Source organism: Danio rerio, chromosome 1, assembly GCF_049306965.1.
Source record: "Danio rerio strain Tuebingen ecotype United States chromosome 1, GRCz12tu, whole genome shotgun sequence".
Classification (NCBI taxonomy): domain Eukaryota; kingdom Metazoa; phylum Chordata; class Actinopteri; order Cypriniformes; family Danionidae; genus Danio; species Danio rerio.
In genome coordinates this window covers 27,680,449-27,705,000 of record NC_133176.1, presented here as the reverse complement: position 1 = coordinate 27,705,000, position 24,552 = coordinate 27,680,449, and the positions used below count along the sequence as shown (strand labels likewise).

Here is a 24,552-nt window from a genome sequence, read left to right as displayed (position 1 = left end):
TTCATCACACTTTGCTACATTTTGTTCATGTTATGACTGATGTTTGGGATTTTTGTGATGGAAAGAAAATATTTGAAAGGTTAACTTAAGTTTCATATTCAAAATAACAAATCTTATCACTATTATGGGAAGACAGATGTTCTGTAAATTCATGTTTTAGTAAACTTCATCAGCAGAAAACAGCACAGACCAAATATTTGTTTGTCAAGTTAAAATAATAAAAACAACCTATATCATCAATCCAACACTAGCATATTCATTGCTGACATGTTTACTTATATTTTATCCACATTGTGTAAATGAAATAGAAACTGACGCAGTTAAATTGTGCCATCAGATACATTTGGTCAAAAACAAGTCAAACAAGTGAAATGCAGGATAATGCAGGATTCAGGATTGCAGGATTCAGCCATATTTTGTTTGTTTTAGTAACTTTGGTTATTTGTATAGTGTGGCAAAATTGTACATTAGTCACATTCATCATTTTTATGCAGTTACTTGTAGCAAAATCACAAAAGAAACTTTAGCAAAAGTAGTTTATTGCATGTGTAGTTTTTGGTTTAAAAATGACATTTCTCTAGTATAATTAAAGTATAATTCATATCATCCGTTCTTCTGAAAAGGTGGAGCAGGTGGTAAAGGTGTTTGGGGTGCAGCTGGTATGGTATATGAGTTGGAGGAACCTGACGCTAAGGACCCCAACTATGATGAATCTGCACAGGTAATCAAAAACATTACAGTTTTCTTTCAATAATGTTTTTAAATGAATGTTTAAATTCAGTGCCATTTGATACATTCAAAGTTGGGGTAACAGTTTAAATAAATTTTTCAACCAATGATAAATATGGAAAATGTGTCATTTAGTACTATCCAGTAGACTTGACAGAGTCGGGTAGGGCTAGGTGGTTCATCAAATGTGGTTTTCATGGCCATGTTGTCAGTAAAGCTGGTTTTAGTAAACGTCCAACACATGCTTTTAAATGGAGCAGCAATTACTACGTAGAGTCAAAGTTCACTGATAAGCTACACAAAATTAATTTAATCAGATGATAATGACACCAAGATAACCGCCCTGTGTTAATGATAGCTGTTGCTTCTCTGTAAACTATGGCTGTGTGTAGTAAATGCTGCTAGTGTTTACCACATATAATAGCAAGTTTTTACTTCACACTCACTTCATAACTTCAGTTGAGAGTTATAAACAAAAATAAAGCCTTTTGTACGATGATTCTGCAGTCATGTGTTCATTAGTCATGCTGAATCAATAGCTTCTTTTACACATACATGGAAAAGTACTGGTAAATTAGCATAGAGATGGCTATCTTTGAAACCAGGTCTAGGTGCATGCTTAAACTTATTTTTGAGTATATACTCTAATTAGTTTGAACTGATAGGTATCCCTTTTTGTTTAATTATGTACTATGTTTTCTAGTGTCAGACTCTTGTTTGTTTATTAGGGAGATACAATATATGCAACAGTAGTACCAGAGCTGGAGGAGAGAGAACTTGAGAAGACCATCAACCCCATTGTGCAGGAGTATTTTGAGCATGGAGACACCAAAGAGGTTGAGGTGAGTTATAGCTTACCATAAAGCCAGATACCAAATAACAGAACCTTTGTTTTAGTTTAATGTAGAAGAGAAAATCTTGGATGCAGTGTGTGCTAAACATTCCAGTGGCATTCGTTTTATACAATTGGAGAAGTTGTTCATAGCTACAGAGGCAGCTATTGAAATAAGCTGAAACATAAAATGTAAATTTTTAGTTAATAACTAATCATTAACAAACATGAGTGAGTGAGATTGCTGATGTACAAACATGCTTCCTCAAATGTAATTTACAGAATCTAGAAATCTGACCCTTAAAACATTGTTATGGACAAAGGAGGAGTTAAAAGTTGAGAATCCAATCTTCTCAGCACTGTAAAAAAATGCTGGGTTCTACACAAGTGATTTGTGTTAGGGCAACATGATGGATTTAATTTGAGCAAAGATTAAACAAAGCAATTAAGTTGTCCCAAAAAAAAACAACAACAACTCAAGAATAGTGTCGTTTCAGCTCATTTTAAATAAGTAGATTGAACAAACAACGAGTGTAATATACAAACAAATGAGTGTAATATACAAGATTATATTCTTTACAATTTTATCAATTATCAATTTTACAATTTTAATTCTTATCGTCTGAAATGCTATAGTAATTTAACATAATAGCCACATATTAGGATTTATGAATAAGAAAGGCATGTGTGTATTTGATGTATATGTTTTTAATTTATTTATTTAGGCTTGACTGTTGTACAAGTCTTAAGATGCTTTTCTGTGAATTAAGACCTTAAAAAAGTCCTAAATCAGAGCAGCAAGTCTTAAATTTGTATAATCATAGCAATAATTTTTTAGGAAGAATTTTTTAAAATTTATTTAAAAATTAAGCAAAAGCTCAAGTTTTGAAGTGAGAGTGATCACTGTGCTTGAGTGTCAACTTTGTAAATCAGTTTTGCAAGTATAAATATGTTGGATTAAATAAAACTTTGAGTGTCAAAAAGATCAATTATATAGATATACAATAGGTCTGTTAAGAAAGTAAAAGTGATTTCCACACTCAAGTGGTTGAACCTTAGTAAAAATTCTTTACACGTAAGTTAGACCATTTTGTTTGTATTTGTACTTGTAAATGTTACTAGAAATACAACTCTCAATGTGCTCCCTAGACACATTGTGGTTTTCACTTAGATTTGTTACTCTTAAATTTTCTTTAATATCTTTAAAAAAATCTTACATTTACCCCATAAAACCAACAGGGACCCTGTTTGTGGTAAATGTTTGAATCAATTGTCATTTCATTTAGTTACAGTAATTAAAATTAAATCTGTACATATATTAATATTTGCAAATATTTAAATTGTAGTTAAGGCTATCATATGCTTATTTTACGTTCATTCTGATTGAACCAATTTTTGTATTTTCTTTCTCAGAACAGTGCAATTTCACATATTAAGACTTATGTAGTCAGGAGTGACATTTAGTCATGAAAATAAAATATTTGAATTACTCCTTAAACTAGAAATTAGTAAATTCACATCACAGCAATTATCTGAACTGCAGGTTTTATTTGTTTTATTTATATGTTTATTTTTTTTTTTCATTTGTCTGGTAGATGCTGCTAAAAGAGCTGAACTTGGGCCACAACAGATATGAGTTCACCTCTCTGGCTGTGTCTCTGTCTCTGGAAGGCAAGGCCAGCCACAGAGAGCTCACATCACGTCTTCTCTCAGACCTCTCTGGTAAGGTGCTTTCTGAGAGAGACATGTCACATGCATTTGATAAAATGCTTAAGGAGCTGCCAGATCTCATCCTCGATACACCCGAGGCCCCACTGGTAAGCTGGAAATGTCAATCAAAAACCAAGTAAAAAAATACTGTAAAATTTATTTCGCGAAATGAATGTAAATGAACCTATTGCTTTTAGCTGGGAATCTTCTATACATTATTATTTATCATAATTCATGGTGTTTGCTATTTATTATTCAGTGGTTGGAATCACCAGTCCACATGATATGATATCATCACAATACATGTTTTCCAACTTCAAATTATGTCGCCAAAGGAAAACCCTTGCAACATCTGTTTTAACTAAATCAAAAGATTTCTCAGTTAGCTCACTTTTATTCATTTTTATTGCTGCAGTGACAAATAGGATAATACAGCAAACAAAATGACCAAATTTGTAATGAAACAATGCTGTATGCACCTTTCTGCAAAGTAGGTGACCACACTAAAAAAACTCAACACTGGCACCAGTGGACTGTATTAAAATTGATTATATTACTTAACTAAAGTGTAAAGTGGATACTGTATTGGTTTCTATTACTTAATCAATTGTTATGTGGTAGTCTCTCCTGGGCACAATAACCAGACCAGTAGCTGGATTTGAGATTTGTAGTGGAGCGATTATCTTAACCAGCTGTTGCACTATGCAAGAGCATGCAGTCTTTCTAATCGAAAGGAGTTTATGCAACTCTAAAAGTGTTTTTGTGTGTGTGTTGTTTTTAAAGAAACAAACAAACAAAAAGCAACTTTACAAGCATAAAAAACAACTTTTTAGACATCAGTTTCCAAACATTACAATTCTAGTAAAAAAAGTTACTAAAACAGATGCAAATAGCTATTATTATTAGCATAGTTTACACAAAAATGGAACATTTTGATTTACTCGCCCTTGTACTAAACCTTTTTTTGTTATACACTAAAGAAGATATTTTGTAAAATGTAGAAAACCTGTAACCATTAACTTCCATATTAAGAAATACAAATGCTATTGAAGTCAATGGTTAGATAAAGGATTGCTCCTCATTGCCTCTCACATTGCTAAGGTGTGTTTAAAACATTTTGGACCATTTCTGCTGAATTGCAATGTAATGGTGAATATAGAACTGGTTGTTTGTATAAGTATACTGTTTTTTACTCGGGAAACACAATGTCTGTAGATGTATTAATGTTTTGAAAATGTAAAGAGCAGACAATTGTCTTATAAATTGCCCTCTAGTCCAGTGACATTTAAATGGCATTTTCACAGTTCTTTAGATGAAAGCATAGCTACAAATTAATGATAATGAAAAGCTGTGCTATTCTAATGATGGACAAAATGTTTGTTAGAAACCCTAGAACTTGATTACATTTAGGTAAAATGATATTTGTGAAATCCATTCTCTGTACTCACTGATTTTTTACTTTTACTTAGATGCTTGGCCAATTTATTGCACGAGCCATTGCAGACCATGCATTACCCATGAGTTTTCTCGACTGTTACAAAGGCAAAGTGGATTGCGACCATGCCAGGTGAGTTTTAGCTTATTTATTTAGATGTTCGCTAGTTGTCCTCACTTAGTCCACAATAAATAAGCATTTTGATATGCAATCTTGAATACCAGATTTATTTAAAGTCATAGAGTCAACATATGAGTGGCATTTTGGGTCAGGGTGGTAAATTCTACCTGTCATCTGTCCAATGTGTGCTACAGTGGTAGGTTATTTTGCTTTACATGTCAGCAGCGGTGGTGGACCATTTTTTAGTGATTTGCCTGTTTTTTGCCTATGTGGTCTGATACATGATGATATTAGAAATGACATATCATGACAAATAGAAGAATTTTTTAAAAGAAATCTGCTGTTTTTCATAAATTAATCAATGAAAATGCTTATTGTAAGATGTAAAGTAAAAGAGTGCGTTTAACAGTCACTATAGCAGGTGGACAATTAAAACAATTTTCCATCCTACACATAGTCCTAAAATGAATATGCAGCTAGTTTTAAAATCCTTTGTAAAATCTGACAAAAAACTGCAAATTGATTATCTTTTGTGTTATTTGTCATGCCATTCCCCTGTTAATTTGTTGATGGTCTCATTGTTAGAGCTGCACTGGACAGAGCATCAGTTCTGCTCTCCATGAAGAGGGGAATCATGCGGCTTGATAATGTATGGGGAGTTGGTGGTGGCCAGAGGCCTGTCAAACATCTCATCAAAGAGGTAAAGTGTGGCCAGATTTGTGCTAAAAATGTCATATACTTAAGCAATTCTGATAACAATGTCAATCTTTGGGCACCTACCAAGCAATTTTTATTCAAAAGACGTCTGAAAGCATAAATTATTTGGTTAAAACAAGGCTAAATTTGAGCTGTCAGTAAAAAATCTAATAGACTTCTAACAAAAGTCCAAAAAGTCTATTAAAAATCCACTAGTCATCAAATAGATGATCAAAATCTTAAACACAATTGTTAGGCAATTTTTTTTTTTATTAGATTTTTACTTACGACCCAAATTTTGTGACGTGTGGTTTCTTCCCCTCCATGAGTTTCTCATTCCACAGTGGACTGAGAGGAGAGCAACAGACAACACAACAGCATTAGCCACATAAACACACTGGAGGGATAAATACGCTGAAATGTGTTCCAAAAACAAGAAGCTTCCAACAAAAATGTATGGAGTGGTCAATCTCAGCCAGTATCATTGTGTTGTGCAGCGTGACACATTCAAAACCCTGACTACTGCAGCGCAATGATGTTGGAGTGTTCAAAAACAATATTTCATCTCTCACACTTTTTGAACTTTTTGCCCTCAAACTAAGAAGGGAATAGAACTTCAATTGAAGCATAACGATCCTTTAGTGTTAGAGAACCTGAGAAATTTTGACTCATTTATTTTTTAAATTTGTTTTTTAAAGTAAGTTATTTTTAAAAACAATATTTTTCTTGGCAAAAGTTCAGTTTTTGTAAATTTTTCACATTTCTTGCACCTTATTTGCCCTTTACATATTGTTTACATTTAAGTTTGTAATTACTCATTTAGCAGATGCTGTTATTTCATTCTATATTTAATTGTTTCGAACGAATAAACCAAAAAGTGAGGAATTGTAAGAAAGTGGCATTACAAGTCCCAATTTGTATGCAACATTACACACATTTCTTCATCTTTCCATTTTGTAGAAAGAATTAACTATAATAGCTATGTTGCTGTTTGTTTTACAGATGAATCTTTTGCTAAAAGAGTATCTGGTGTCAGGTGAGCTCTCTGAGGCTGAACACTGTCTGCGAGATCTGGAGGTGCCACACTTTCATCATGAACTGGTCTATGAGGTATACAGTATAGTGAAATATTGAAAATAATCACATGAATGACATGTGAAGTGCAACTGGGCCAATTAGCCAGCACATTTTAAACACAAAATTCTATTTTATATAGCATATTATATCATTTAAGGATAAAGGCAACTGTCTGATTACACACAAAAATGTATGTTTTCTAATTTACTTTTCCTGTCCCTTTCCTGACTCCTCTGATTAAGTGTTTCTCTTTGTGGTTGATGTGCAGGCTGTGGTTATGGTACTAGAGTCTACAGGTGATGCAGCTTTACAGATGATGGTCAAACTCCTCAAGTCATTCTGGCAAAGTGGACTAATTACTTTGGACCAGATGAACAGGGTTTGTAGATTTTGATAATTTAGCGCACACTTTTATCCAAAGAGACTTACAAAGAAGGGCGGTAGAAGCAATCAAACCAATAAAATTGCATAAAATAGAAATAGAAAAGGGTTATAGTGTTAGTGAAGTCCTAACTCAAATTTGACTTGGATTTTTTTCTCTTGTTTAGTTGGTTATTACTGTTACTATTGCTAAAAAAAAGTGTACACAAACATTCTACTTCTAGTCTTCCAGTATAGTTAGTACTTAATGTTTAGGACTTTGATTATTATTATTGATTTATGTCATTAGCCATCAAATGTTTTATGTCAGTATGAATCACTTGTACAGTAGTTCTATATTGACATATAGTAATAAGCTGGCAATGAATGCAAGCTATGTTGTACATCTAAGACTAAGACGAGAGAGCATTAAGGATGGAAGGGCACAGAGAAACAAAGTGTAATGCATCCATGACCCATAACTTTTCTTTATTTGAATAAAGTTAAACATTTCCTAATTTCTTAAACTTTGTTGTGCTGTTCTAGTGTCACTAGAACTCACCAGCTCACCATTGGAATGAATGAGAGCATGTTGCTGTGTTTTTGGAACATGAACAGGGTGTTGGTTGTTTTGAGGATTAATGCATTTGTGTGTTATACACAGGGTTTCCAACGTGTTTACGATGAGCTGCCAGAGATCAACCTGGATGTGCCTCATGCACAATCTATTATGGAAGCCTTTGTGGACCTTTGTTACCAGGAATCAGTCATCACTAAGCAGCTGAGAGATTCCTGTCCAACCAGGTCAGATACTTGTGTCTGTTCACCAGTGTTCTGGTACATGTAATGACTGTTACACAGTCTTTGCTTTAGACTACACAATATTAATTTTGTCTTACAATAATTGCGTATGGGAATTCTGTGAACTGTTAAGGCCCCAGTATACTTCAAATAAAATTGTTCGCAAGAAGTACCACAGTGGTGCGTCACGTTGTGACACTGCACATTGTTTTCTATGTGACAAGGTGGGCTTCTTGTCTTTAAAATCTCTCAGTGAGCAATCTGCACCAGCTCAGCTATTGGACCCTTCAATGTATTCATGTAGCTAGTATCATTGTTATGGATGTTGTTCTCCTGTCTAACCTACGTAGAATGAGAAACTAATTGGGGAAGAAATTGCATGTTTCAATATACCCAATGAGAGATTTATCTATTTATTTATTTCTTATATTTTTGTGAAGGAATTACTATATAATCCACGGGAGTGCACATGCATTTAATATGTTTACAGCTAATGAATGGGTGACTTGATTCAGTGAGGGAGATACAGATAAATTCTTAAATATCAAAAAAAAATTTTAGTTGAATTAAAATAATTACAAATGAAAATAAATCAGTTATGTCTTACGCCACAGAATAAAGAAAGATGAATACAGTCACATATAAAATCTATGCTTGATGTAAAACTAAAGAAAATTTTAAAACTAGACTCTTGCCACATGAAAGTGTAAAGCCTGTACAAATAACCTACATCGAATATGGAAAGTTATAGTGTATCATTTAACAAACCAATTCATTTATTTTAAATTTGCAGATAATTGGTGACTTAATATTAATTAGATCAGTGGTTCCCAACCTGGGGTCCGCGCCCCCCTAAGGGGGGCGCCAGAGTTCACAGGGGAGGCGCGGGAGAGGATAAGTATTGAGGTAGAAAAAGGCATAAAAATGGTCCACTATTATAAAGGGCTTTGCAATTAATCGAAAATCCGATTTAGATTTCGCTTTCAAACGATTATAAAAAAGCATTAATCGAGATAATTTATTATTGCATCATATTTCGCCACAGTTGTACACGTGTTGCTCTTAAAAGCGCGAAAGAGCTTATGTGTGTGTGCAGCACGATCACGCAGTCAGAAGCATGCGCAGATCAGCATTCACTCTCATTCGCACACTGAGACGAGCAGAAGAGCGCAGACATCTAAAGTCATCTTAACGTGAACGCTTTAATGGTCAAATAGGTGTCAAAACGCGGTGTTTAGTGATTATTTACATTAACCCTCATTTGTGTAATAAACAAACGAGTTGAGGATCAAAAGACGTGAAAGAGAAACCATTAAAGATACAGCGCGCTATAATCCTTCTGCTGCCTGTTTTTATCATTATTAAACAAACACAACGAGAAAACCCTCGCTGCTCTTGACTGAAGGACTGCTGTAGCTAAAATGTTTTTCCTACAGTGAAGATGCTTAAAGCACAGTTTGTTTTATATTTTTATTCTATTGTATTTATTTCTCTTTCCTTTGCAGGGTGGAAAATAACTGTGTGTATACACTTGAAGTCAGAATTATTAGCCCTCCTGAATATTAGCAACCCTTTTCCTGCCCAATTTCTGTTTAATGGAAAGAAGTTTTTTTTAAACTTATTTCTGAACATAATAGTTTTGATATCTCATGTCTAATTACTGATTTCTTTTATCTTTGCTATGATGACAGCACATAATATTTTACTAGATATTTTTTCAAAATACAACCATTCAAATTAAAGTGTAATTCAAAGGCTTAATTAGGGTAATTAGGCAAGTCATTGTATAACAGTAGTTTCTTCTGCAGACAATCAAAAATATATATTGCTTAAGGGGGCTAATAATATTGACCTTAAAATAGGTTTAAAAATATTTAAACCTGCTTTTATTCTAGCTAAAATAAAACAAATAAGCCTAGAAGAAAAAAAAATATTAGAGAAAATACTGTTAAATTCCTTGTTCTGTTAAACATAATTTGGGAAATATTTATAAAAAAAAAATTCTCAGGAGCACTAATAATTTTGACTTTAACTGATAATCGTTTTGAATAATTGTGATTACAATTATGACCAAAGTAATTGTGATTATGATTTTTCCCAAAATCAGCCCTACTATTATATATGTATTTTTAAGTACCAAAAAAATAAAATAAAATCAACACACATGCTTAAAATTCCAACATAATAGTAAAAATAATTAAAATAAATAACTTTAAATTATTTTTTACATTTTGCTCACTTGCGCAATGTGCTTGTCCAACTTCTCGTAAAGGCAAAATCAAAACAAAAATGGCAGAGAAACGTCAATGCAATGATTCTTCAGAGGCGAAGAAAAGCCAAGAAAAGATAAGACAAAGCCTATCTAAATACACATAAACACACACATACAGTAAATATATATATATATATATATATATATATATATATATATATATATATATATATATATATACATATATATACGGCACATATATGTGTGTGCGTGCGTGTGTATTTATATGGTGGGGGGGCTCCAATGTTTGTATTTGTTCATGGGGGGGGCCCCAGAGAAAAAGGTTGGGAACAACTGAATTAGATGATGTCATTGCACTGCTATCTTGCTGCCAGCCAATTGCTGCATTGATGATCATGAACTTGAGGATCTTTTCACAATAAACACTAGCACAATCAGATCAATTCTTCCTGATGTTTTACTTAGGCAAGTGTTTGCAAATTGCCAGATCAGAACTCATGATTAAAAAAAGATTCAGGATCTGCCAAATCTTCTTAGATTGTTTAAGCGATGTATCAAGGAAAGACAAAAGGTTCTGATGCTCATTGTCATTTATGGATCACCACAAACACCTATCATCAAACACATTGGTTAGTCTGATCCAGTAATAGTAGATATTCTCCTCCTGCTTACTCTTGCGTTGTAACTGATGTATTATTATGTCCAACAGGGGGCGCAAGCGCTTTGTTAGTGAGGGTGATGGAGGAATTGTGAAAAGTTAGAAGATTCCGAAGAGCTCCAGCAGGATCTTGATGCTGAACAAGTTGGGATCTCCTGCACCTCCCTGGAAATCTTTCCTCAATGTCTTCATTGCTCATCCTCCAAGTTCACACAGAAATATTCAGCCTCAGAAATGAGATTGTCTTGATGAAGAGTGACAACTGAGAAATCTTCTCTCCTCTATTATGGGCTTGCCTTAGTTGTTTTTTGAGTTTATGTGCATTTATACAGTATGCAACATAAATGGAAAAGAAGTGAGGAAATCAGCAGCTTCAGAGGGCCGTGAAATACAGTTTGGGTTGAGGGATTAATTTTGCTTTATCTTTTTCAGCTTAAGTTGTTTTTTGTTGTGTTCTCTTGTTAGTGATGGCAGTGGTCGCTCATTCTTTTTTTGGCAGTGGACCTAATAAGGTATTAAATGAGTCAGGCTATTCAAATCAAGTACTTAATCAAACTGTTGGGCCAAAATGTAATGTTTTATGAAGCGATTGGGGTCACTTCTATTGGTTTGCATTTTATTTGCATGTTTATCTTCAAATGTTTCTTATAATTGCTTAAAGTAACCATACCCCCCACATTCACAGATTCAGAAGCTTCCAGCAGAATACTGCATACTTTTTTTTTTTTTTTCAAAAGGATTATCAAGGCTCGTTGGTGATTTAGGCCAAATGCAAGTCAAACAGTTCTGATTATTGTTTCTGGCAGATTTTTACATCATTAAGTGTCTTTGTAGGTGTTAGTTAAAGGACAGAGGAGAGAGAGCATCATCACCTCTCGCTCAGGCTGATGTCTGTGACTGTTCCCATGTTCATTACTGTCTAAAGTTTTCTACCCTCTCTGTTTGATGGTGAAGTTTAGAACAATCGTTTATTTCAGTCCTGGTGTTTATTTGGAGAAAAGCAGTTTAATTATGTCAGTACAGCTGAGCCAACATTTTCTGAAAATATCTTTGCATATCACTTTTTAAGTGGTATATTTTTCAGAAAATTACCAACTCTCACAATCAATACTTGTGGTTTCAATAATGGCATAATGGGAGGAAATTACTAAATTTAACCAAAAGTACTTTTGTACAAGCAATCTTTTTTGTATCATTTTGTTCATGGGTCACTTTTTCAAATACATTATTTTTGTCAAACAGCAGTTCCAGAGTTCCAGCATTGAATACATTTTGACACTAATAATTTCAATAAAAATTCATAATGCTCGCATCAGTGTTTCTTTGTTTTAACTAATGCACTGATTACATCTTTGGTTTTTCAAATGTTTCTAGTAAAAATTGATATTAAGATTAATAAATGCGTGTTCACAGTTGATTTTAACAAATGTTGTTAAATTATTTTAGTTAACAAACCTTATTGTAGGGAACTTTAGCATGTTGGCCGGTTTAAACTGGTTGACCAGCCTGGTTTTAGGAGGGGTTTTGGCCATTTTCAGGCTGGTTTCCAGGCATTTCTAGCCTGGTCTTAGTGGGTCAGGCTGGAAAATGACCAGCTAAAACCAACTTGACCAGCCTGGTTTAAGCTGGGCATAGCTGGTTTTGGCTGGGCTCCCAAGACGTCTTGCTTGGCTTGTTTCTAAAACCAGGCTGGTTGACCAACTAAAACCAGCCAACCATCATAGGCTGGTCTAAGCTGGATTCTTCAGCAGGGTAATTATATAAAATATCAGTAAATCCTAATTTTAAGAAGACATTAGGTTTTCAATGCAAATTTAGAAATCAAGAGATTTCAAGAGAAGCAAAGTTTCACACTCCAGACCAGTTGGTGGCACTGCTACAAAGTAATAGTCAAAAATCGACACAAGAATGAGAGCGTTGTGTTTACTGGACGTAAGTGTGTGTTCATTACCTTGGGTTTACTGGACGTAAGTGTGTGTTCATTACCTTGGGTTTAATTTGGACGTGTTTATCTTTTCTTTGATATAATTGTTGTAACTATATAGATTTAAGGCTGTATTAATAATTGTATCAGCGTAAAGTGGGATGCATCATATCTCGATTACAGTAACACCATAATCCTAGACATTTACTATCCTAATTGACTAGAAATTCATTTAGCCGAAAACCAGAATTTCATAGTTACAACGTTAACTGTGTAAGAGCTGTTGACATTTTTTTTGACAAAATGATCAGACTCATTAATAGTTCGACTAAACATTTATTACGCAACTACAAACATAAGCTTTGATGGCAGTTATCATTACATTACAGAAACAAATGTTAGGATACACGTTCAAGACACAATTGACAGAATCTAAGTAACGTAAAAAGACTGCCCTGTAAATTAATGGATGGTTACTTTTTAACTGATATGAAAATGACCTCTTTTTGTCTCCTCTTGATTTTAGTATCTTGGGCATGAGCTGCAGTCGTAGGATTTTTCATTTGTCTATTTAATAGCAAAGTGTTAAAGATGAACAACCCAGTCTACTTCACCAGAGCCAAACAAGAGGAGACGCTCTGGATAGAAAAAAAGAAAGAAGACAAGCAAACAATTTCTGGGGTTGAGGCCAGAGACTTTTACCAAAGCCTCTTACAAGAGAGAGATAGAGAAAGGCCAAGAGATGGAGAAGCAGCAGCAAGTAGAAGAGCAAAAAGACGAACAGGTAGAATTGTCAAATTACTATCTGATATTTGATTATGCACTGATGTATTTTAATTTAGTGTCTTTTAAAATTTTCTTAGTCACAACAACTTAAATTAACTGGATTTTTTGTATGACACAGTATTTCATTTTGCCACAAGTGTGTGCATTCGCAACTGATGACGCTGTGACTGAGTGTGGAAACAGTTTTTGTCTTTATTACATTCTACAGGACTTCTGTGGAAATCATGTGAGAGAAAGTATTCAAAGGTCAAAAACGTGAAAAGCAGCAGCCGGTTAGAACACGAGGGGCCCTTCCTGGGGCACATAAACAGCATGCAAAATGCTTGTGGGCAATAGAAAACAGTTTTAATACACTGCCTTAGACCACTAAAAAAAGTTTGTTGTCCAAAACATTAAGGGCTTAAGAGTAAAAGCCGTTGAAGTAAAATGACTTGGCACAAACGAAGTTAACTTTTATTATTCCAGAGTCGACTGCTTCTGGTTCTACTGGTCATGATCATGTGGGTATAAAAAACATTGCTGTTTTTTCAAATTAAAATTTTTATGTTTTTTTTTTTTTCTTAAAAACATTTTAAGATTCTGTTCTAAAGCTGCATTGTGCAGTGTAATAAAACACACACCATATTAAAACATCTTTGGTGCTTGGTGAAACCAAACTGGAAACTAAGGGTGTGTGAAACCATTAGCATGGCCACACAGGACATGTTCTGTGTCACTAGTTAAAAATGCTTATTTCTCTGGACTTTAACATACTTCTAAATGTTAGGGATATTGTTAGTACATAAGTCTGGAAAATTAATACATAACATTGTTCTAGTGGTTTTTGTATATATTTAAGAAAAAATCTTACATGTTGTGTCTTTTACATCAATGTGTAAATTGGTTAAACAAAAATCTAATTTTCAACTGCTACAGCATATTGTTACATTTATTCAATTGATAATGGTCAACTCAAATAAAAGAATCAGAAAAACTAAAAAAAATACCCTGTCCTCTGAGAGTAGATCACTCAGAATTGCAGTGTTTATAAAAAATTGCCTGGTGTGTATAGAGAGGAACAGCGAAAAAACATACGCTTTTCAAATGTATCATGATTAATAAAAATTTTACATCAAAACAAATTTGACAGAACATGCAAAATCTATATAAAATTGTAGTTTGTGTAGTACATATACAATTAGCCCCCCTGTTTATTGTTTTCACAGTTTCTGTTAAACCGAAAGAAGATTTTTTCAACACGTCTAAACATAATAGTTTTTATAACTCATCTCTAATAACTGTTTTTTTATATTTGCCATAATGACAGTAAATAATATTTTACTAGACATTTTCAAGACAGCTTAAACTGACATTTAAAGACTTAGCTAGGTTAATTATCTTAGGTTACAGGTTAGGGTAAATAGGCAAGTTATTGTATAACGATGGTTTGTTCTGTAGACTATCAAAAAAATTTGCTTAAAGGGGCTAATAAGTTTGTCCTTAAAATGATTATTTATTTCTTTATTTTTATTAAAACTGCTTTTATTCTAGCTAAAATAAAACAAATAAGACATCCTCTGAAAAGAAAAAAAACATCATCAGACATACTGTGAAAATTTCCTTGCTCTGTTAAACATCATTTGGGAAATATTTAAAAAAGAAAAATAAATTTAAAGGGGGCTAATAATTCTGACTTCAACTGTAAGTGTAGATTAACAATTGGTGTTTTTCCTCTTTGATACATTTAATCTCTGTCATTTATTTTCCTTAAAGTTTAGTTTAAAAAAATGACGTTTAAAACACTCATTGTTATACAGATTTATCATGATCTTCCAATATCTTTTGACACAAGAACCCAATCGAAGAAGAAGAGAAGCAAGAAGGCTAGAAGCTTCCACTGTGCAGCCAGTTTGCACGGAGCGTGATGGACACAAACTCCTGCAGTGCGCCCAGGAAGGCAACATTCGGGCCCTGAAAGACCTCTTACGACGTGGCTGTGATGTCAACTTCCGGGATGATTTTTTCTGGACAGGTGTGATGTGTGCGAGTCAGGCAGGACAAACAGAAGCCGTTCGGCTGCTCCTGGAGCATGGGGCCGCTTGGGTTGGAGTCGTGGACAAACAGGTACATAACATTTCCTCCTGAAATCTTTATGCCTCTTTCAATTTGTAGTTGTGAATAAAAAAATATTGTACTTTTTCAGTTGACTTTGCATATTTGGTTACAAATTGCACCTATCTGAAATATAAGATCAAATAAAAGATGTGGTGTGAAAGATATGTAATAGATATCATTTTTGCCAATATTAAATAAATCTGAAAAATTATAAAAATAAAAAGGCAGATTAACAATCTTATTATAGTACATTGAATTGAAAAATGAAACTAAATTATTTGATTTCATTAAAATGTCACTGTTACAATGTATTATCTCTTTAAAATTGAAATGGTGATTTCGTATTCTATTTTCATGACAATCTAGAGGCAAATCTGCTAAAATTATATCTGATTAGTTTGAAATGAATGCTTTTTTCAGTTGTACATTTAGGTATGATGTGTTTTCACTGTGAAATTTCATTTAAATGAAATTTTTGCCACATAATTTGCATACAGAAAACACCTTTTCTGATCTGAATTTGTGTTTATTATTTTTATTAATAATAGTTCTATGAGAGAAGTTTGATTAATTGTAAGTAAAGAAATGATTCACACATCTGAGAGCTTTATAATATTGTCAGTACTTTGATGGCCCTTTTTTTCATCAAGAATTATAACCATTGCAATAACTCATTCATTAATTTTCTTTCGGCTTAGTCTCTGATTTATCCTGGGTCACCACACTGGAATGAATCAACCGTTGCAAAAACTGTAAAATATTATAGGGTTGTAATAATCACTCCAATTCTGGGACAGCAAGAAAATACACACTGCAGCTATAATAAGAGCACATAAGATATCATAGAGATACTAATGAACTGTTAATGTAAAATATACACTGAAAAAAGTGTTGCATGCAGAACTGTTGCAAACAATTTATTTGTGTTGAATTTAAACAAACAAATTAAATTGAATAATGTATAACTTAATTTGTTTGTTTAAATTCAACACAATTAAATTGTTTACAACCACTTAACGTAAAAAAATTTAGTAAATCTAAGGAATTATCTTTGAATAATTTTTTTCAGTGTAGATTATCACAGTCATTTAGAGATTAAAGAGCACAAGCATTTAAAGCAAGAGATGACGACTCAACGTGTGCTTAAAATAAACAAATCCATATCGTTGGTTGGTGTGAGCATACTGTTGCCAACTTCTTTCACTGAAAAGAAGCTAAGAAAGCCCGCTTAAAAAGTTATTATGCACTTGCTAGCACATTCATGATGTATTCACATTCAGCCTAGAGCTAGCCCTCTAAATTAGTTTGCTTCACTCTTATTCTCTGTGCTAACATACTATATTGTAATGCGCCCAGATTACCAGTCTTTTTCATTTATTGTTTTCTTTTTTTCACACAAGATGAATTTGAAATGGCTACTAAAGTCACTGTCAAGTCACTATACTGGCAAAACTGGTGGGCATTATATTGTTACATTTTCAAATTACATTCTTTGTGTGGAAGAATGTTTATTCATTCATTCATTCATTTATTTATTTCTTTTCGGCTAAGTCCCTTTATTAATCCAGGATTGCCACACCGGAATGAACCGCCAACTTATCTAGCACATGTTTTACGCAGCAGATGCCCTTTCAGCTGCAGCCCATCTCTGGGAAACATCCCTATACGCTCATTCACACTCATACACTACGGACAATTTAGCCTACCCAATTCACCTGTACCGCATGTCTTTGGACTGTGGGGGGTAACCTGAGCACCCAGAGGAAACCCATGCGAATGCGGGGAGAACATGCAAACTCCACACAGAAATGCCAGCTGACCCAGCTGAGACTTGAACCAGACCTTCTTGCTGTAATGCGACAGCACTACCTGCTGTGCCATTGCGTCACCTGATGGGCCTTTTGTTTTATAAATATTTTTTTTTACAAATTTAGATCTTTCAATTTCTATTTAGTTTAGTATTTTATGATTATTTAAGTAACTATTTAAAGTTTTATATATTTTCCCTCAGTGTTACAATTTAAGTTTAGCCTTTTGTATTGTTTTTAGATTTTATTTTTCTAAATTAAAATATTTGAGCCTTTTTTTTTTTGTTTGTTTTTTGTTTGCGTGAGTTTTATAGGTAATGTCTCCAAAATTACTCACCCTAATTCAGTCCTCACAATTTTAAGATATTTTAAGAAACACAAATTAAGATATTTTAGATGAAATCCAAGAGCCCTTTGACTATCCATTGAGAGTAACAGTTCCAAGACATTCAGAGGCCCAAAAAAGAACCAGAAATATGGTCAACACATTTCATGTGACTTCAGTGGTTCGTCTGTTGTTGTTTTTTATTAATGTTTATGCATTTCAGCTTTGTTTCAGATAAGTTCGTCAATGATATTTACCCTGTTTGAGCTTTGAATGGACCTAAAACATGAACATGTAACACAAGGGCAGTGAAGCATTTAGACAATTTATGCAAATTACAATGTCTCAAACTAAACTAATTAAGCCAACCGATACAATCTTTAATGGTAAATGAAAAAATGCTAACTTTGTGGAGACTTTTGACAGTATCTTGATATTCCTGACAATGCAGTGTTTATGTACGAGATTTCAAAGAAATTCCTAAACATTATGCGTTTTTTTCTTGTATTGTCTCATTTCCTCTCTTTTTTTGAGTCTTCCTGTTTTCTTTTCTACTCTCTCTCTCTCTCTCTCTCTCTCTCTCTCACTCTCACGCTCTCTCTCTTTCTCTCTCACAGGGCAGAGATGCTCGAGATCTGGCGCTGCAGGCCGGTCATCAGGATGTAGTGAGGGAGTTGGAGCAATTTAATGTGCCAGAGACCACAAACACATCTATAACAAACAATGCAGACAGGTTAGATGATTTAGTGTGCAGATGTCCAAACATTGTTCATTTTTAAATAATACTTTAATTTTGATTTTGACTGTGATTGTTTTTTCTTTTATGATGAGCTGATATAAAAAATGGTTTTGAGAGGACAAACGTATAATTGCAGTAAATGCTGGTTATGAAAAATGTAAAAAAAAAAAAAAGCAAGAGTGTCATTTTCTTAAACATCAGTGTGTGAGATTAATAACAACACACACACTGATATTAATGAAAATAATTGTATATAACGACTAGTTAGTATTATTTGATTTAGATCTTACAAAAAAAAACTCATAAAATAGGCACACATAGCTCTAAAAATCTAACCTAAACTCTAAAAGTTCTCATCACAAGTGATATTTTATAGATTAGATGGTCTTTATCAGACCTAATGTGTATGTTTCTTTTTTTCAGACACCAGTCATCATATATATATAGTTTTATTTTTTATTTTTTGACCAAAGTGTTTTGAATAACCCTGGTCTTAAAGTCCAATCGGAGTGTCAAAATTCATGGTGGCCGCCCTGCCAACAACACTGTGAGTTTACGCTGCTGCTGATGAGAGCATCATTGGTTCTGGCCTCCCTACCTTTATAATTCTGAAGATTGGAATGTTTTCATATTTAATAATGAAATAAACCAATTAAAGCTGTTTGTATAATGAGGCTTTTGTGTTAAGGGTTAAGCCCTACTGTAATTACTACATGTTGTTTATAGGAGACATTTACTAGCCTTGGACTTCACATTAACATTATTTGTGGGCATCCTGCATTACAAACTTGAAAACCTGCCATAGTAATAATAATTAACACCCTGTGCCAGTTAGCTTGGGAACTATTGTGGTCAGAACCAGTGTTTATTGCACTGCATTCTCTGGAATCCTCTCAATAGGTGGATTATTACATTCTCAATGGTCGCTGCTGAACTGTGTCATAGCTCAAGTTTACCTGATTTCAACTCTCCTTGATGACCATATTGTCCAAGACCCACTACGTCACCGGAGCTCACCATCAGCTTCCATATAAAAGGAAGATTAAAAATAAAAAACATCTACTTTTATGCTGTCACTGGTGCAAATGCACAATAAGTTTAAAATCTAAATTTTAGGCCTTAAATGGACAGTTCACCCAAAATGAACATTTTCTAATTCTATCCTTTACACACCATCCACTCAATCCAAACATGTTCTTTCTTTGTTGTATGCATGAAAAGATTTTCATGAAAAATGTTGGAAACTGGTTAATTTGCATAGTATTTTTCCCACTATACACTGGCTACCTGTTACTAACATTCTTCAAAATATCTTTTATTTTGTTCTGATAGAGAAAAATACCTGAGTTTGAGTAAAAGATTACCAATTAAATCATTGCCAATTTTAACCATAAATTTACTAATTAGTTTATCCTTTGCAAGTGCTTTTAAGGCCCGTGACTGTGTGAGCATTTCAAGCCACTTTAAAGAATATAGGCACAAGAAATAGTTTGTAACTTTTGATAGTTAAATGTATGTGCATATACCATGAAGATTCACTATAAAGTGTTCATTCATTCTGTCATTCATTTTCTTGTCGGCTTAATCCCTTTATTTATCTGTGGTCGCCACAGCGGAATGGACCGCCAACTTATCCAGCAAGTTTTTACGCAGCGGATGCCTTTCCAGCCGCAACCCATCTCTGGGAAACATCCACACACACATATTCACACACACACTCATTAACTACGGACAATTTAGCCTACCCAATTCACCTGTACCGCATGTCTTTGGACTGTGGGGGAAACCGGAGCACACAGAGAAATCCCACGCGAACACAGGGAGAACATGCAAACTCCACAAAGAAACGCCAACTGAGCCGAGGTTCGACTCAGCGATCTTCTTGCTGTGAGGCGACAGCACTACCTACTGCGCCACTACTTCGCCCCCTTTAAAGTGTTAATTTACATTTAATTATTCAATTTATGCCTGAATATTGCTAGACTCCCAGAAAACCATTTTTATATTTGCTCTATTGTATTTATCAACGTTTGTGGTTGGTTTATTATATTTGATGCAGATGAACTGCCCTACAAAATGAATTCCAATTTCTCTCTCTCTCTCTCTCTCTCTCTCTCTCTCTCTCTCTCTCTATATATATATATATATATATATATATATATATATATATTTTTTTTTTTTTTTTAAATAGATCCAGTTGTTTAATCTAGAGAAAATATTCTCAGTATCGCATTGTTGCAGAAAAACAAAATATTGCAATGTCTAGTTTTTCAATATCATGTAGCGCTGCTATAAAACTTATTGAAATGATCCCATAGCATGTTTTTGAAGTTCGTTCTTTTATCAATTCAAATCCAATGAGCTGTTTTTCGACTCCAAATAAGACCAACATCATGAATAAGTTTTATATAAATGTGTTCATTATGGTCTTTAAAATGTGTTATTAAGCCTTACACTTGGCTTGATGAACCCTGCAGAAACCTATTTGACACACACATCTGTTTCACTAATTTACTCTTAAGTATGTCAGTTGTCAAATATGTCACTTTTTATCTGATTATATTTTCACATACAGTTGAAGTCAGAGTTATTAGCCCCCATTTGAATTTCTTTTTAAATATTTCCTAAATGAACTTTAACAGCAAGGAATTTTTCACAGTATGTCTGATAATATTTTGTCTTCTGGAGTAAGTCTTATTAGTTTTATTTTGTCTAAAATAAAAGCAGCTTTTAATTTTTTAAAAACCATTTTATGGTCAAAATTATTAGCCCCCTTAAGCGATATTTTTTTCAGTAGTCTACAAACCATCATTATACAATAACTTGCCTAACCTGCCTAGTTAACCTAATTTACTTAGTTAAGCCTTTAAACGTCACTTCAAGTGACTAATATTATGTACTGTCATCATGTCAAACTATAAACAGGGGGGCTAATAATTCACGGGGGCTAATAATTCTGACTTCAACTGTATATACATTTGACAGAATGTTGTCAAACAAAAGAGAAACATGTTAAAAAAAATCATTATTTTAAGAATTCCTATCTGTGTCTGTTTCCACAGTGTTACTTCTCAGTGGTGTAATGTGTGTGCTGTACATTACACAGACAGCACTGAAACCCACAACAGATCCACACTGCATCAATTCAGTGAACTTCATCCTCCAGCCACCCCTCAATACTGCCTGCCCTCATCCAGCACCAGCTATAAAATGATGCTCCGCTTGGGGTGGGACCCTTCCTCTGGACTTGGACCTGGCCACTCTGGCCGCAAAAACCCAGTAAGCACGATACTAAAGAGAGATCAGGCGGGTCTGGGATATGGGACTGCCCCGCAACCCAAAGTCACTCACTTCCAGCCCAAAGATCCTCAGGCAGTGCGGCACATATTTAAAGAGAAAAGACTGAGACAGGAGAGAGGGTCCACACTCAGTGCTAAAGAACTTAAGAAGAAAGAAGACAGAGACAAGAGATGGGAGATAGACTACCGTTCCTCGTTTAACTTTGACTTTTGACCTACCATGCTCTTTAACAATATTTCATACATTTTTTAAAGATAATTACGTTGTCAGTTTAATGAAATAGTCTTCAGTTGTCTGGTGCTGCCTGACAGTAAGAAATGTTTTTCAGCCATTAAATACAATAGGGTCTCTAGCTGAAACACTAAAGTGCCTGATTCTTCACTTCAAAAATGACATGTCTAACTTACAGTGCATCCAGGAAGTATTCATAGCCCTTCACTTTTTTCCACATTTTTTATGATACAGCTTTATTTCAAAATGGATTCAATTAATTTATTTCCTCAAAATTCTACACACAATACCCCACAATGACAATGTGAAAAAAAGATTTTTTGAAATGGTTGCAAATTTATTAAAAATATAAAACTTGAAAAATCATGTATACATGAGTATACATAGCCTTTGCTCAATACTTTGTTGATGCACCTTTGGCAGAGATTACTGCCTCAAGTCTTTTTGAACATGATGCTACAAGCTTGGCAAACTTGGCCGTTGGGAAGTTTTGCCCAAATCTCTTTGCAGTACCTCTCAAGCTCGCTTCGCATCCAACCTGATGTATACGGTGTACAGCCATTTTCAGATCTTTCCAGAGATCATATGCTGCCATTCACTGTAGGCATGGTATTAACCTGGTGACGAGTTGTGCCTGGTTTTCTCCAAATGTAATGCCTAGCATTCACTTTAAAGAGTTGAATTTTAGTCTCTTCATTCAAGAGAATTTAGTTTCTTATGGTCAGAGAGTCCCTCAGATGCCTTTTGGCAAATTCCAGGCAGGAAGTGGCTTTCATTTAGCCACTCTACCACAGGCCTGATTGGTGGATTGCTACACAGATGGTTGTCCCTTTGCAAGGTTGTCCTCTCTCCACAGAAGAATGCTGAAGCTCAGACAGAGTGACCATCAGGATATTGATCACCTCCCTGACTAAGGCCTTCTAAGGACTTCTCCCTCCATCACACAGCTTAGATGGCCAGCCAGCTCTAGGAAGAGTCCTGGTGGTTCCAAACATCTTCCACTTACAGATGATGGAGGCCACTGTGCTTGTTGGAACTTTTAGAGCAACAGAAATTGTTCTATAACCTTCCCCAGGCTTGTGCCGAGACAGGATCGTCTCGAAGAGGTCTACAGACAATTTCTTTGTCTTCATGATTGGTTTGTGCTTTGACATGCACTGTCAACTCTGGGACCTTATATAGACAGGTGTATGCCTTTTCAAAATATGTCCAATCATCTGAATTTACCACAGGTGAACAATTAAGCTGCTAAATCTCTTTCCACTGACATCTCAAGAATGATCAGTGGAAACAGAATGTACCTGAGCTCAATTTAGAGCTTTACGGCAATACTTATGTGAATACTTTTGTACATGGGATTTTTCTGGTTTCGTGTTTTTAATAAATTTGCAACAATATATATATATATATATATATATATATATATATATATATATATATATATATATATATATATATATATATATATTTTTTTTTTTTTTTTTTTCGCATTGTCATTATGGGGTATTGTGTGTAGAATTTTTAGGAAATAATCCATTTTGGGAAAAGGCTGTAACAAAAAAAATGTCGAAAAAGTAAAGTGCTATGAATACCATCTGGATGCACTGTATGTGATGTATTTATGCTGTAGGGATATTTACAGTTTGAATCCAAAAATGAGCAGTCTGTCAGATGAAAAATAGCCGGAGTCAGAGATTTAATTAAAGAAAGTTTACTGAAGACAGTTTGCAGTTTCATCAGCAGAAGCCAGATTCAACACTCACAAGGAGTTCGCAGGCCGCTCTGCTTACAATCACAAAACATCAACTATTATACTCTCACATAACGTCATAAACGGCATCATTTATATAGGTGGAAGAAAATTTCCACATGGGTGCGTGCATACAATTCTAAACGATATCTCAATATCTGTTCAAAGCTGACCCCAGACCTGTAAATGAATCCACAATTGAATAGAACACACACAACCTCAAAGTACAATCTGTTTCTAACTCAAGGCTGATTGTACTCTCAGCTGTGTTTATTAAAACTGGTATAATCCACAACCAAACTGGCAGCTTACATACAAAGGTATTAGCTTTAAAAGATTTAACTCTTAAAATGGCAAATATCACTTTAGAGATAATTAACAAGTAGCAAATAACAATAAGAACAGTTGTTTCCAATTCTTCAAGAGTTTAGGTCCACTCAAGAGGTCTTCATGACCTCGCTGGATAGATCCTAAGGAAACATATTTGGCATACAGAAAAACAATCACCCCCATATTATTCCAGTTTTTCTCTGAAGATGAAATTAAGTTCATTATAATCTAGGCTGTTAAGCGTTCAACTTTATTAATAATAATAAAGGCATAAGGAAGGATATGTGTTACTCCATCCTGAAGCGGACATAGATCAGAAAATCCACGCCATCAATGCAATGCAACAGATGAGTTTGTATAAAGCAAAGAATGAAAGGTGAGATATTCGTTTAAAAATACATCAATGATGGTTTATTCTTTATTTATTTATATAAAGTTGAAGACAAAGGTACTAGTAATTCTTTTAGTAATAGTAATTCTTAAAAATTAATTTTCAAATGCTGTTTAAAAAAAAGATTCCCAAATAAATGTTAATGACAAGAAGTTATTTTGCAAGATAAATGTATTCGGGTTAAAGTACAGCTTAATGGTTTAACTAGTTTTTTTTTTGGGTT

The 24,552-nt window shown here is 34.1% G+C and overlaps 3 protein-coding genes across 9 annotated transcripts in view; 2 read left to right on the top strand and 1 right to left on the bottom strand.

The window, feature by feature from the left end:
- pdcd4a (programmed cell death 4a) overlaps positions 1 to 11,963 on the top strand; it is a 17,542-nt gene extending 5,579 nt beyond the window's left edge. The window contains exons 4-12 of one of the 2 annotated variants that reach the window (XM_005159885.5): positions 624 to 721; positions 1,458 to 1,571; positions 3,157 to 3,378; positions 4,741 to 4,838; positions 5,412 to 5,526; positions 6,525 to 6,632; positions 6,868 to 6,978; positions 7,624 to 7,763; positions 10,703 to 11,963. In XM_005159885.5, coding sequence (XP_005159942.1) covers positions 624 to 721; positions 1,458 to 1,571; positions 3,157 to 3,378; positions 4,741 to 4,838; positions 5,412 to 5,526; positions 6,525 to 6,632; positions 6,868 to 6,978; positions 7,624 to 7,763; positions 10,703 to 10,754 — 1,058 coding nt within the window. In that variant the 3' untranslated portion in view covers positions 10,755 to 11,963. 2 annotated transcript variants of the gene reach the window in all.
- The window catches only part of LOC137490010 (uncharacterized), a 692,802-nt gene that overhangs the window by 289,092 nt on the left and 379,158 nt on the right, over positions 1 to 24,552 (bottom strand). The window lies entirely within an intron of this gene.
- gpank1 (G patch domain and ankyrin repeats 1) lies at positions 12,525 to 21,986 on the top strand. 3 transcript variants are annotated; one of them, NM_001327760.1, is made up of 5 exons: positions 12,525 to 12,583; positions 13,102 to 13,359; positions 15,193 to 15,464; positions 18,206 to 18,321; positions 21,390 to 21,986. In NM_001327760.1, exons 2-5 carry the CDS (start codon positions 13,167 to 13,169, stop codon positions 21,838 to 21,840), a joined length of 1,032 nt encoding a protein of 343 aa, NP_001314689.1. In that variant the 5' UTR covers positions 12,525 to 12,583; positions 13,102 to 13,166; the 3' UTR covers positions 21,841 to 21,986. The 3 variants fall into 3 exon arrangements, with proteins under 3 accessions (NP_001314689.1, NP_001099173.2, NP_001314690.1); NM_001327761.1 differs by having other exon boundaries at positions 12,549 to 12,618; NM_001105703.2 differs by lacking the exon at positions 21,390 to 21,986 and having other exon boundaries at positions 12,544 to 12,618; positions 18,206 to 18,994.

Excerpts from the sequence above, each read along its gene's own strand:
- gpank1 (NM_001327760.1), top strand. The coding sequence starts at position 13,167 with ATGAACAACCCAGTCTACTTCACCAGAGCCAAACAAGAGGAGACGCTC. Across the intron at positions 15,465-18,205 it reads TTGGAGTCGTGGACAAACAG|GGCAGAGATGCTCGAGATCT; the intron begins GTACATAACATT and ends TCTCTCTCACAG. Across the intron at positions 18,322-21,389 it reads ATAACAAACAATGCAGACAG|TGTTACTTCTCAGTGGTGTA; the intron begins GTTAGATGATTT and ends CTGTTTCCACAG.